At 46.7% G+C, this 14,093-nt stretch overlaps 1 protein-coding gene across 1 annotated transcript; it reads right to left on the bottom strand.

The window, feature by feature from the left end:
• Window positions 1-12,750: 12,750 nt before the first annotated feature.
• Window positions 12,751-13,832, bottom strand: LOC6600924 (trypsin-1). The gene has a single exon (XM_026986253.1). The coding sequence runs from the start codon at window positions 13,769-13,771 to the stop codon at window positions 13,097-13,099; it is 675 nt and encodes a 224-aa protein (XP_026842054.1). The 5' UTR covers window positions 13,772-13,832; the 3' UTR covers window positions 12,751-13,096.
• Window positions 13,833-14,093: the final 261 nt, after the last annotated feature.

Raw genomic sequence — 14,093 nt, 5'->3', positions numbered from 1 at the left:
CCCCTCTCATTGCTCCAGAGTCCAACTGATTTGCCATATAATTAATTGGCAATTGCCACAGGAATTACAGTACAGCAGCAAGCACAATATCCCATTGTTCGCTTTGATTCCGTTCTGTTTTTGAATGGAAAATCTAAAATAGTAAATGGGAAATGTGTAACGTGTAACGTGAGACTTGAGCAGCCAACACAGGCCTATAAGACACAATGAGCCAGGCCTCAAGCAACTAATGTTCCCCCAATCTTTCAAAGGAGAAGGCTTTGCAGCCGTCGGGAATTTGGAGTCGGGGCACATAATATTGCGTGTTGCATACGCACTGACGTCACTCAATGTTACCTATGGCCAGACATTCGACCGCCCAAAGGTCCACCCCCTCTCCCACCTCTTGCTCGTCCGCCCTTCTTGCCCGAAAGTGTGCTCTAAGCCAAATGCCAAAATGGTAAACAATGTGCGAAATGCCTTTGCTTCTGGCCTGTGAGTAAAATTAAAACAATAAACTATTCAAATGCAAGGCAAGCTGATGGAAAGAGAAGGCGGAGGCCATGTGGCAGGTGCCACAAGGGGAAGCCTGAGCAAACTTTGGCCATCTACTCCGACTGTCGGTACCGTAAAAGTTGTTGAATCAACCTCAATTGTAGCCTCAACAATGGGTGGCGTTTTGTATGCGTACGAGTACAAGTACTCGGATGTGTTGCATGCAACAGAGGCACTGAGTGAAGAGAGAGAGATAGATAGATAGAGCGAGTGGTGCGGGAAGGAGGGGCAGGAGGACTTTGGCTGGTCAACTAACATTTTACCTTTTAGGCACCTCTCATGCATGAAATTGAAAGAGTAGCAATTGATTGAAAATTTTGCAGCCATGGACTCTGGAGAGCACAGGCGTGGGTGTGAGAAGAGCCAGCGCTTGAGAGCGACAGGAGAGAATACACAGAAACACAGAGAAGGCTACACCGATACATCGAACAAAACGAGGATAATAATGGCTGTGGCATGAAAATTGCGGTTCACTTGATATTTTTGACGTAATTTGAATTTGTCGGCAAAAAAAAAAGAAAAGGAAATTGGAAAAATAAAAGAGCCGCAAAGCGTTTGAGATAAATTGATAACGCAAGCATTATTATGCATATGTTAGAGATACTTAGAGGAGGCGTGGCACATTTAGGGAAAAGAAAGAGGAAAGTGGTGAAGGGGGGAAGGGGGGAAAAGCCCCCCGTTGGAAGCCACTAATCCGACAGGCAAACATTACAGAGATGGGGAAAAAGAAGGGGTTGAAGGAAAAGAGAAGAGAGCAGCGCATTTTTGGCGCATTTCACATCTCAGGATTATTTGGAATTTATGCATAAACAAGCAAAAGGACGTTACCCGAAGTCATTTGTTCAAGTCAACCATATAAGCACCGCTTGGCCCGACCCGAGAGAAGCGGAAGGAGACAGCGAAAAAAAAGAGAACCATTTATAGCCATCTCTCGTCTGCCTGACAGCCAGCCCTTTGTTCTGCCCTCATTTTTATTGCCACTAGCGAAACAATTTCACATTTGCTTGCCACTTATTCCACCAGCAGAGCGCCGACTTGCAAATTGCCAAAACGCCCAGCGAAAGTTCTCTAGAGAGAGGGCGAGCAGTGAGAGATAGAGAATGTAGAACTCGTGGCCCCAAATTGGGCAAAGGCCTACGGATTGGGAGCCACTGAGTGCAATTCTCGAGGCAGGGCAAAGTCAACGATTTTAACAAGGAGGAGGGGAAGCCAAGAGGCGCCACTTGGCCCCAGATTTGTTCTTGTTCTTGTCCTCGTCCTCGCCATTACCTGAGGATTGGCGGCACTTGCATTCTCGCCACCTGGTTGCCGCCTCGAGTGGCCATTGCGGAAGGTCATCCTCAGAGTCACGTAGCAATGTTTATTTAATAATTTATTTCTGTGTTTTTCTAGGGTCCGCTTGCAGCGTTATTTCGGGCATCAATGAAAGTCGGCGGATCTGTTAAATAATTAAAAGAAATGCAGCAGGCGAAAGGTGAAGGTTGTCTTGAGAGAATAACATTTAAAGAAGTTGAAAGAACTTTCGAGATTTTCAACGAAAGTGAACTTGCTTTTTCCGGTACTGAAAGATGGTATTGTCTAAGGAACACGTAACGTTGGGGAACACTCTTGAAAGCAAACCAAAAACCAAAAACCAGTTGACAAGCGTCAACACAGTGTGGTTCAAAACAACAACAAAAATGGCAGAGGATATTTCCGCCAAACAAAAGAGCTTCCGTCAAAGAAAATCTATCCACTTTCTTGGTATTTTCTCCCCTTACTTATGTGTTAAATATAGTACAAGGACCCTCAGTGCTTTCCTCCTGGAGCTGTGAGGCACACTGCGTTTAAAGCCCAGCAAATTTCTGTCGAAGTCTTCAAAGAAACACCTTTGACGCGCCTTCCTTTAGCTTTCAGAGAGATTTTCATTAGAGGATCTACACCTCGTACTCCATGCCATTGCTTGAGTCACGCCCCACGACAAGCTGGACTAATTGATGAGCCGCAAAAGTTGCCCCATTGGTGGGCCAGGAGGCAGCGGCAGACAGACTTGAGCTTGGGTTTTTGTTTGCCATTGTCATACATGGCGTATACGTCATATATAGGAATTTCGAACGCAGACCAGAAACTATGAGTGCAATTGAAGTTACTTCTCAAGGATTGCAGCACTTGAATTGTCCTTTGGCTGCTGACAAGCCATCTACCCACTGAAAGAGAGACAGAGAAGGAGGAGGAGGAGGAGCACGAGAGAGAGGGATAGAGAGAGACAGGATTCTCTGACAGAAAGTTGCTGCAATTTTCGACTTGACTTGGCGAAGGAGTCAGCGAGTCAGGACTCGAGTCGTGCGGCTGTCTTCTGGTCCTGGAGTCCGTTCGCCGACAAGTTATTTTATTGATAAACTTTTTACCGAGTGCACTGGCAGTGGCTGTGGCACGGGACAGAAGTGGCAAGAGCACGGGGGGCAGGGAGTAGCAGCGGGACTGCTGCCAGTAGCTGAGCCAGTCGCTGATTCGCTCTTTTGACGTTTTTGCTTTCCGCTCTTACTGCTGCTTCTGATGCTACTCCTTCTCCGGCTTCTGCTGCTGCTCTTGGCCTGGCTTTCTGGCTGTCTTCACATTGTTTGGCTTAAATGGCATTAAATCCTTTTAATGCCCCGACGGCCAGAGGGGCCCCGGACGCAGGCACTTTGGGGAAATCAATTGTGCTGATTGTCCTGCAATTGAGCTGCCACCCCACTCCCCTCTCACTCTTTTCCCCCTTGACAGCCGGATGGGTTACATCTCACTTTTGTTTCGCTTTTTTGTTTGATTCTTCCTCTTCTGCCCGCCTTCCCTCCGGCGGAGTATTTATTTTTTGTCCTCCTGCCTGACACTCGGGGACATTATCCCCTGCTAAAAGGCAAATTGAAAGATTTCTATCGCAAAACTGTTGCGCAGACACTCACACACACACACACACACACGCGCAGTATCGCATTGCATCATCAAATGCCAGAACATCTTCCACTGCCATTTGATGGTCTTCTTTGAGTGCCGCGTGGCCGAGGCACCTCCTAGCTGCCACCTGGCTGCACTGTGCACTGTGCCCTGTAAGCGTGCCGCGTGAAGGTATTTCTGCTCCATCTTTATTGCCACTTTCGAGTTGCATGAAATTAAACTCGTTTTACGATCAGGAATGCACGGATTTCCTTCCATCGAATGCCCCGCTGCGTGCCCGGCGTGTCGCATGCCTCTCGCCTCTGGTTTTCCTGTGGCATTTCTGTCACATTCCGCCCGCCTGCTGTCGTCTATCATGCCTTAAGTCTTTAAGATGCTGGCGGTAGATTTGCCAGCCTTTTAATTACGGAAATGTGCGGTCTGCTCGGAAAAGCATCGAGTCTTATTAATTACAAACAAAGCGAGAGAAATCCTTGTGAAGGACTCTGAGAGGCAGACCTCTGAGAGCTAGAGCCCAGAGGCTAAGCCAAACCACTCAGCCGCAGAGTTGGCCATTAGGCTCCTGGAGAGTCCAAGGCGCTGCAATTTTCTGTATGGAAAATTGAAAATGCCAAAAGGCAAAACGGCAGAACGGCAAAACTGCAACAAAAGGCCAGAGCCGAAATGCTGCAAATCTTTTTGTGGAAAATCTGGAAAAGGCGGCTCGCGCGTGCGGTCACGTGGCTGCTCTTGATAAGAAAACGCTTAGAAAACGCGTGACCACAGCAGCAGGACCCTGCTGCTCCTCCCCCTGTTCCTCCTGCTTTGGCCACCAGTACCTCACTCGGATGCAGACTGCAGGTGAATGCAGGGCCTCGCCTCGCCTCGCCTCCGACCACAGCCGCAAGATAAACTCCACAAAAGGCTTCGGGGCGGCGGGGCGGCGGGGTGGCGCAACGGAAAAGCGGCAGAGTTAAAAGAAAACGCAACTTTAGCAAATTTTCGCAGCACTCCGCTAAGTTTTCAGTTTGTTTTCCCTTATGTTTTTGTTGTTTTTTTGGTTTTTCCTCTTTTTATTTTTTTTCTTGCACTTTTCCCAGTTTGCGCTGAATAAATCATGTTATTTTTTATTTACTTTTTTTTCTGAGCTGCTCCGCGCTCCTGCTTTTGTCTGGCTTTCATTCGGTGTGGTTTTTGTTGCTGCTAGTCATAAAACAATTGACGTTAAATGTTGCTAAATGAAAACTCTGGCTATGGCTGTGGCAGCGGCAGCGGCAGCGGCAGCGGCAGGAGGCTGAAGCGGACTTCGTTAGAAAGCGATTTCTTTGCCGATTGAAAGGATTCTCTTCACAAATAGCATTTGAGAGGATGCTAAGACGATTATCCCTGGGATCCTGTGAAAGTGGAGTCCACTTCCTGGAGCAAGTGGAGTGATTATTTACCATCTCTTTATTTATCGGAGGCAAGCAGGTGGATCTGTGGATGGTGGAGCTTTAGATCAAGTGGGATTTCGCCGCCTTACTCGTATTCTGGAGCTGATTGACCCCTCTTGATTATAAAGTCATGTATCCACAGCAACAGCTTCTCATTTTGTTAATTTTCTAGTTCTATCCTAAACAATCAATCGTTTATCAAACTAACATCTTTCGGGCCTCTCCTAATCTTTAAGCTTAAATTTAATTCAATTCGAGACTTCCTAAACTTCTTTAATTACCAACTTTTATCCACTAGTCTCTAATTTTGCTTAGTGCGTTTAGTCCTAACATTTGATGTGTGTGTGTGAGTGTGTGCTTGCGAATATTCTATGACTAATTAAGTGCTTCACTGGAAGGGCTTCCAGCCATTCAGTTTCATATTCAGAGCCAGTCGGGTCTCTATCCACAGCATCACTCGACCCGCTTTGCTTCGGCTTGAAAAAGTGTTGCTTACTTTTGGGCCGTTCATGCACTTTAGTGCTGCTCACAGAGCTGCCTTGAACTTACACACACCACTGTATGTATGTATGTATGTATGTATGTATATATGGAGCCACAAAGCACCCATACTCGCCCACATGAGATGGAGACACTTCAAGAAGCTGCTCGTTTTGATTTATGCCTAAAAAATGGGTTAGGAGTACTCTCTTATTAACTTATCAATTGCGATATATCGAAGCTGTAAATACCCTGGAATGTATGTATAAAAGCTATAGTACAGCCGATACTTCAATTTAAACTGTTTTGTGGAAGGATGTGGAAGGAAACAATCTCGATCGATTGAACTCCAATGATCTGTAGGATATTGTTCTCCTAGTACTAGAAAACGATCTCAGCCATCGGCAAATAGAAGGCTGAAATCTTTCAAAATGAGGCAAAAAGATCCCCCTAGACTATTCAAGCAGATATACTCTATATAGCTTCCATCTCTTTGTAGCAAATGCCTGCACGAAACCATCATATCCTCTGCCCAAAGCATAATTCACACATAGACAAGGAAATCTTCTCTGGTCTTTTAATTGACTTTAATTTCCAACACCCGAAAGGCCCAGAGCACTGGCTCCTCCCCTGCTGAGCCAAAAACAAAGTCATAGTCATAGTTAGAGTCAGAGTCAGAGTGAGAGCCATATCCAGAGCCGAGGCACGTTGTCGTTGGCTTCACTTGGCCATTGTTTTGCCGCTTAAGGCCTTTTTGGGGAGCGTGAAACGAGAGCTGTCGGGCGGGAGAGAATGGGCTAAAATAAACATACGGCTGCCAAGTTAAACATGGACTCACACACACTCGCCGTGAGACATGGCGTAGCACTCACACACACACGGACACTTAAGTTGCCAACAAGTCGGCGCCGGAGCGGCTCCGGCTGCTCCTGCTGCTCCTGCTGCTCCTGCTGCTCCTTTGCTCATCTGTAGAGCTCCTACTGGTAGTCACTACCTTCTCGTCCTTGGCCTCTTCGCTCCCCTGGCGGTCCGCCCTCCTTTGCGTTCTCCTGGTGGCCACAGAAGCGTTAAAGTTACCGTAACGCGCTCTGCTCTACTCTGCTGTGTCGCTGCTCAAATATTTACATTCCATTTAGGCGCCGGCCTGTCTGGGGCTGCCCTCAGCTTCGCTTCTCTGCTCTGCTGGCACTCCATCTTCATTTCGCAGCTATTTTCAACTTCATTTGCGTGGTAAATAGGTGAACAAATACGCTCACTCAACCGCGTGCTCTCTCCTGTCTCCCCATCATACCCCGTCCAGAGAACCTGGTTTGGCGGGCAGCACGCCGCCTTGGCATTAATATGTGCCCTCGCAACTGTGTCACGGTGTCGTTTAACTTATTAGCCTCAGTGTGGGTCTCAGACGAAACCGAAGTCGAAGTCTCAGCCTCACTCAGGGGAAGGCCAGCCCAGGCCCGGCTCTGTGGCCTATTTGCATTAGCCGCAGCAGTTCATGCGATTAAACTGATGGCAGGGTATATGAGCTATGAGGTAGCGCTTAGTGGCACCAAGAAAAATCAACGAAGTAGAGGATCAGCATGGGCATCCTTCTTATAGCCTCCTAACTGTTGATTCCACACATTTAAGGCGTGGAAAAGCTGATAGGAGCCTGCGTTGAGCGGGTTCCGCTGCGATAGTAAGTGTGGGTTAGAAAGATAAAAAGAAACATGGTAATGAGTCAGGGCTTGAAAATCATTTCCCCTGATATCCCTTCTACTACATTTCCATAGTGTATCTTGCCATTCGTCGCTCGCTCAATTAGCTGCAAAGAAACTTTCGCCAGGCACTTTTTTCCGCCCTCCATGATGGGGTTGACAAGTCGAGCGCAAAAAATGTCGGTTAGCCGAACCGAGTAAATGTTGGCTCGCCTTGCCACTCGCCTCTCCCCTCTCCCCGCGCCAAGTGCCAGGCGAGACGATGTGGATGGGGCTGAGGGGTGGGGGGTGGGGGATAGATCCAGGGGCGTAGATTAAATAATTCATTAAGGAAACTCAACTGTCGTCGACTGCGGCCACATCTTCTTCGTTCTTCGAGATGTTGTGATAAGCCAGGGGTAATTAAGCGCCCAGCCGAAGGGCCGAGAGCCGTGAGAGGCATGAGGGGCGTGAGCGCCCTGAGTGTTGGCCGTAAAATTTGTTGCACGAAAGTTTTCGCGCGCATAGATGACATGAATTTAAATAGAAATTAAATTAAAATGAGTCGCAAAGAGTGCGGCCGAGGCAATCAGCGCTTAAATTGTGCAACAAATTTTGGTTTTAAGAGTGGTGTTGGGGGGAGGGGATTGAGGGAGGGATTTATTTAATAGCCGCGCGAAATTGGCACAGCTTGTAAACACACACAGAAACCCATCAAGAGAGTGGGGAGAGTGGACCAGAGCAGAGCAGAGCAGAGCCGAGAGAATGTGCCACTGCAACGGCAACAGCAATTAAAAGGCCGCCAGACAATGTAATGCATGCACATTCATGCACGATACACACTTGCTGCCACTTCATACATGCATTCGAATGTCATGGAAACTTGTAAGGCAACCCTACACCACTTACCCTACGGCCCAACAGCCCAACGGCCCAACAGCCCTACAACCCTTCTCTTTTCCCTCTCTCTCTCTCTCTGCCGCCGATCCCCTTCCCCGTCCCTGCCATCCAGTGCAGATTTATGGCAGCAGGAAAAGACCTTCTCTTACTGTTTGACCCTCCCCTCTGCCTGTTGGTCCCCCTGTCTCTCATCAGCTGATGTTATACGATACGTTTTCCACCGTAATCCATGTAACCATGTAACCGTCGATTTTTACATGATTTTCTGTGCATTTGAAGGTTCAAAAGTACCGATACCGACAGTCCAAATGCGGGCCGTCAAAAACCTATCGTGTAACATAATTTGTGTGTTTTTGCATGTATTAGCTTTCAGTTTTTTTCAATATACACATTTTGGAGATGGTCCATTGTTGGTTCCCCAGTTCTCTCTCCTTGGAGGATGTTAAAACCGCTGTAAATAACCAAGTTGCAGTTGCCTACTATTTCGTTGCAGTCGCACTCTTTGGCGGTGGAAAAGTGTTAAATTGAAGTGCATTTGTCTTGAAATAGTCATAGACATACCATCGATTGTGCAAAAGCTAATCAACGTCAAAGTGAATCGACGTATGGACCATATAATTGCTAAATGCAGCGCAAAATCGACAATTAATTAAGCAACTATATATGGATATGGTTTCCTCATTAGGCAACTATGAACAAGGGCAGACAAGTGCCAAGGTAAGGCATTCGCCCTATCTTTCGTTTCAAATATACCTGGTGAAAGGAATATGTAAGGCATTAAATTTAACAGGGAGCATCCTGGGAGATGGGGAAATGGAGCGGCAGCTAGACAGATAGTCTTTAATAGGATAGGACTCACACAAAGAGAGCATGCATTGATTTATTGCCTTTCGGGGGATCCCGATCCCGATCCCCTGTGACGCTCTGCTCGCCGGTGCATGAATGTCACTGCTGAGCCCATTGGACAGCAAACAGGGAATCTCGGATGAGGGCACAGGGAAAAGAAAAACAGTGAGCAGGGAAAACGAAAACACCAAACGGGGAGCATGGAGCAGGGAGCAGGGAGCAGCGAAAGGGTTAAATGGCATTGAACAGTGGCAGAAAGGCAGACCGGCAACAAATAACAGAGAGACACAAACAAAAGCAACAAAGAAAATACACAAAGAGAGCAGGAAAAAAGTGTAGCACAGAAATCAGCGCACGTTAGCAATTAATAATGGGAGACCAAGTATTCAGAGTCGCAGCTCCAGTCCCAGTTTCAGTCCCAGTCCCAGTCAGAGTCGGTGTTGGTGTCGCCTCCCGAGAACTCCGAGGAACTCCGGAGAGAAAACGGGCCAAATATTTTGGCGGACGGCCTGCGTATGGGGACCCAAGCGCCAAAAGAAAATCCCCAATAAAGAAATGCGGAAAATAAAGGATTGGAAGATACAAATGTGATGTGGGATGCCCGAAGCAGAGCGGAGAGCCCCCAAAAAAATAGAGCCCACAGATGTAGCCTGTCCGAAAGAGTTGTCGCCGCACCACATGCGATACAACAATGGTGGAAAACGCTGGAAAATGTATGGCAAATGCTGCTCAATGGTCGCAATTTCGGTTCATAAATTATCCTGGGGAAAAAAGCAATAGGAAATGTGGCTGAGAGAGGAAGAAGACTAGAAACAGGTAACACAAAAGCAAGGTGCAAGCAGTACTGCAGTCTTTGCGAACGACTGATTGCTCTTCCTCTGTATCCATAGCAAAATCTATAGGAAGATATTCTTCATTCGCTCTACAAGTGTCCCTGTACTCCAGATAGTTTAACCATGGATCCAACCAGCGGTTAATATTCTTCTGTTCAATAATGAAGTATAGTTTATTCTGCAGTTTCTTTCACTTTTGAAAGAAATCGTAGATAGCCAGATTAGGCACAGTTTTTCCTTACATTTTCCCTGGCTTGCCCTGCATTGCCTTCTACTCTACCGTTTCTGTTTTACTCCTCCATTGGCAGTATGCATTTTCATTTGTGCAGCTATTAAAGCCGTTAACCCCGCCACTCGCTGACAGTTGCATAAAATAAAAATTAAATGCCACGTACACGTCCCCACCACCCCCCCGCACACACACACACACACACACATAACTGTCATGTGTAATTATTAATTTCTAAAAAGCCATTCAAAAATAATATAATTTGAAAATGCGCTCGCCGGCGCCGATGTCGACGTGCCCGTGCTCTCTGTTTGAATGTCTCCTAATGTCCGTCCAGGGGAGTGTGCAGGACAAATGCTCAGTTACAAATGTTGTTAGGACATTAATTCATGTGCGTGTGCGTGTGCGTGTGTGTGTGTGTGTAGCTCCAGAACCGAATCAATATTCCCGCGGCGTAAAGAAAAATATGCCAAATGGCCAAAAACGGTCCCCCACCCGGGGCGCCCGCCCGCTCCCTCATTCTCTATTTGGGCCCGTTTTGATTTAAAAGCTCTCGCACATATGGAACTAATCCTAATTTAAATGTTTTTGCTGCTCTCCCCCTCCCATCCCCCATTTCTCACACTCTCTTTCGCTGTCCTGTCGATTGAAGCGCAACATTTAATTGTCGGAAAAACAGAACAGGAAATAAAGGGGATGGCGGCATACGAGATACCCTTGAAAACGGCTTATGAAAACTGAGTGCTCAGCTGCTGAGCTTTTTCAGCAGCGTAGTCTGCGATCTATTTAATGACAATTCGATGATGTTTAGTTTATTGTGGGGCAAAACAATAGCGAAAACACAGCTTTAGATGTGACCAAGAGTCAGTTGATCAATGCAAGACGGGTTCGGGTCGAGAATGGAGTCCAACCAAAATACAAGGGCAGGCGGGTCGAATCACGCAAACAGATGGATGCTGAACAGGAATAATCTACACAGTATATTCCTCCTTCTGTCCGTTGCAAACCTCTGGGCGAAATCATCAAATCCTCTGAAATGGTAAAAATGCTACAGAAAAAGAGAGAGAGAGAGAGAGAGAGAGAGAGCGGTAGCAAGAAAAGCAAATCGCTTTGCATAACAAATTCAATTAAATAAGCTAGTGCATGAATTAAAAACATATTAAGCTTAATTGGAAAATGAAAATTTGGTTAACATACGAATAATACGATGTATTAAGAGAATACAAAAATACAAAAAAAAAGCCAGCTATAAAAAAATGTTAAATAATTAATTGCCACCGGACAATGAGCACAAAGGATATTTAAAAAAAAAATTAAATTACTGCTATTATGTCAACTAATTTGGACTTTCGTTAGAATAAATTTTGAGGAAAAAATCAAATCAATTCCCAACAATGGATGGAAGTCCCCACTTGACTTGCCATGAATTGTGGCATGATTGCCATAATAATTCCGCATGCTGCCACAAATCTCCGCAATTCCCCAAATAGTTTTAAAAGCGCGTCAACAAAAAGAAAACCGAACAAACAAAAGGCAACAGAACTACAATATGTTCTGTTCAAACAAGTTAAATCAAATATATTGCTTCGATTTGTTGCAAGCTCCTGTTGTTGCTGCAATTGCTGAAATGGGTTCGCTTCTGTTTTATTTCTGTTTTTGTTGTCGGGGAAATTGCCAAACACAAAGTTCAACAGCAATTAAAATGGCCAGAAAGGCAGAGGAGTAGAGGAGTAGAGGAGCAGAGGAGCAGGAGTGGAAATGCTTTTGACCAACGACAAGAGAAACATTTGGGGGCTGCTTATCTTCTAGTTGCCGCTAGTTAACAAACAACCCAAACAACACCACACCAGCGAACATACGTACTACGGAAAGTCATTGCGAAAGGGACATCATTCCAGGGAAACTTTGCACAGAACTCGCCTTTCCGAAGAAGCCATAAAAATGTTGCTCATGAGGCGGAGAAATGGTACCCCTACATTGGGTAGAGTTGAGAAAACGGACAGCAGGATCTGAAGTACAGTGAAGGATCAAAAAGATGGACGGCCAGTAACTGCGTGGCGAACCCAATCTGAATCGAGAAAAGGCCGAAACTTGTATTGTTCATTGGAAATCCCCTATGATACAGTACTCCAATCGGGACCTAGTTTCATTCTCTATGGGAATGTCTGGCGTTCAGGAATAGCCCTGTTCGTTGATGGCCATGTCATCACTGTGCCTCTGTGTGTCTCTCTGTGGCACGTAAATCGCTGTAATAGAAACATTGCATTTTATTGCAGTTGTCTTCGTTCTGCTGGCTGTGCTTTCCTTGGCTTTTCCTCTGTTCTCTGTTCCCCTCTGTTCCCCTCTTTCCCCTTTTTTGTTTTTGGCCAATAACATTCTGATAAATGGTCAAAACGGCTTTCGTGTCGATGTCCTTGAGGCAGCAGCAACAGCACCAAAAGGAGGACCAGCTGCCCAGCACTCGGAGATATTTGTCTAAACAGGGAGAAAGAGAGAACTTTTCAATTTCCACTAAAAGTGTTTTCCTTTCCTGCCGGCTGCCGGCTGCCTGCTACTGGCTGCTGGCTGCTGGCTGCCTGCATCCCAAGCAAATCCCGTGTCCCCAGATCTTGATTTTGTGGCAGGAGTGAAGCCTTCTACCTGTCGCGGTTGCACTTGCCACAGCTTCTGCAGCTTATAAATGGTGTCAACCTTACGAGTCTCTTCATCATGGCCTTGCCGCCACCTCCTCCCATTTGTCTTTGGCCCTTTTGCTTTTTTTGGGGCAGAGCACAAAAAATAAACTTTAATTAAGTTAAGTACATGGCTACAGGCAATTTGATCGGGTTTTTGTGGAGGGTATCGTCCGGAGTAGTGGGTATGCACTAGATTAGTCGCTCCAGAACCTTGTCCGTGTGTCCTACGATCTCTGGCTAAAGTGCTGTATGAAGTTTTAGTTTTGGGGTAGCTTATTTATGAGATATAGATGCAAAGATTTATAGATAGTGTTTCTAAACTTTACAGATATGTAATGTGGTATGTTTGAGTGACTAAAACAGGGGTACTTTAGGCTTCGAAAGCATCCATTAACATTCCCTTTAGAACTTTTTTCCCTTTGTTGAAACCACAATGAATAATGCAACTGTCCAGCGGTCATTGCGGAGACACATTTGCATGGACTCGGCCGTAGTCCTGGGCTGAGTGGCGCCCCAGGACTGCGGTTGCACTCGCCAAAAGAAACACATGGGAAACACATTTGGCAAGAGCAGCCACGGGCAGCCACTTCTCCACCCGCTATTTGGTGTTCTCCTTTAGCCAACTCTTGTGCTGCGCCAGATTAGCATAGACATCGGGCTTCCCGGCACAGCCTACCGTCCCCAGAATGCCGACCAGGAAGCCATTTACTACCAGAGGAGCGCCCTCGTCGAAGTAGCAGGCGCCCGTGTCCGTGCCAGTGCCCGCAACCCCAATGGTGCAGAGGGTCAGCTCGGAGAGGCCTTGGATGGGGCTGAACTGTCCAAAGATCGAACGATCCGCTGCACACTGCTGCCAGTTGAGGATTTTCACGTTGGCCTGCTGCAGCTGCTGCGATCTGGGTGTAAGGCAATCTATCCAGAACAATCTTACCCGACCAAGAATCGAGATCATTTTGCTCCACAAGAGGCACAAGCTGCTCGACGAGGTGTAGCCCCAGCCGGAGACGATGCCCTCCGCACTGTCATTGGGAGTTTCCGAGGCCAGTGGTACCACCTGAACCCTATTATCGGTTAGGGTCACATTCTCACAGAGGTACAGCAGAGCCAGGTCATTGTCGTAGCGGGTCAAAGCGTAGTGCGGGTGGATGTGGACCTTACAGACGGCGATCAGGGATCCTCCAGTGCTCCGGGAGCTGGTGCCTACGCGCACTCTCAGCTGGGAGGTGGGGACCCTGTGGACACACCAGCCGCTGGTCAGAATGAGGTTCTCCATGATGATGGCTCCGCTGCATAGGGGTTAATTTTTGATCACGATCGACGCTTGCCAAGGAGCATCCTGAATCTCCACGGTAGTGCCACCAATCAGGCGAGGAGCGTACTGCCGACTAAGTACAGTCACGGGCAGTGCTGCCAAAAGGAGTAGTAAACGGCACATTTTCACCAAATGAATTTTCATTAAAAAATGCCCTTCTTTTATGGCAATTTTGTGGAATTTACTAGCTTAAAGCTCGAAGAATTTTGTACTTATTTGCTTGCCTTATCTCTAGGGTCATTCATCATATGGAGTTATGGTAGGAAGGAAGTTAAAGCTACTA

Source organism: Drosophila persimilis, unplaced genomic scaffold (genome assembly GCF_003286085.1).
Source record: "Drosophila persimilis strain 14011-0111.01,24,50 unplaced genomic scaffold, DperRS2 tig00000002-arrow-pilon, whole genome shotgun sequence".
Taxonomy (NCBI): Eukaryota; Metazoa; Arthropoda; class Insecta; order Diptera; family Drosophilidae; genus Drosophila; species Drosophila persimilis.
The sequence above is the reverse complement of the archived record's forward strand: the minus strand, read 5'-3'. Positions and strand labels throughout refer to the sequence as shown.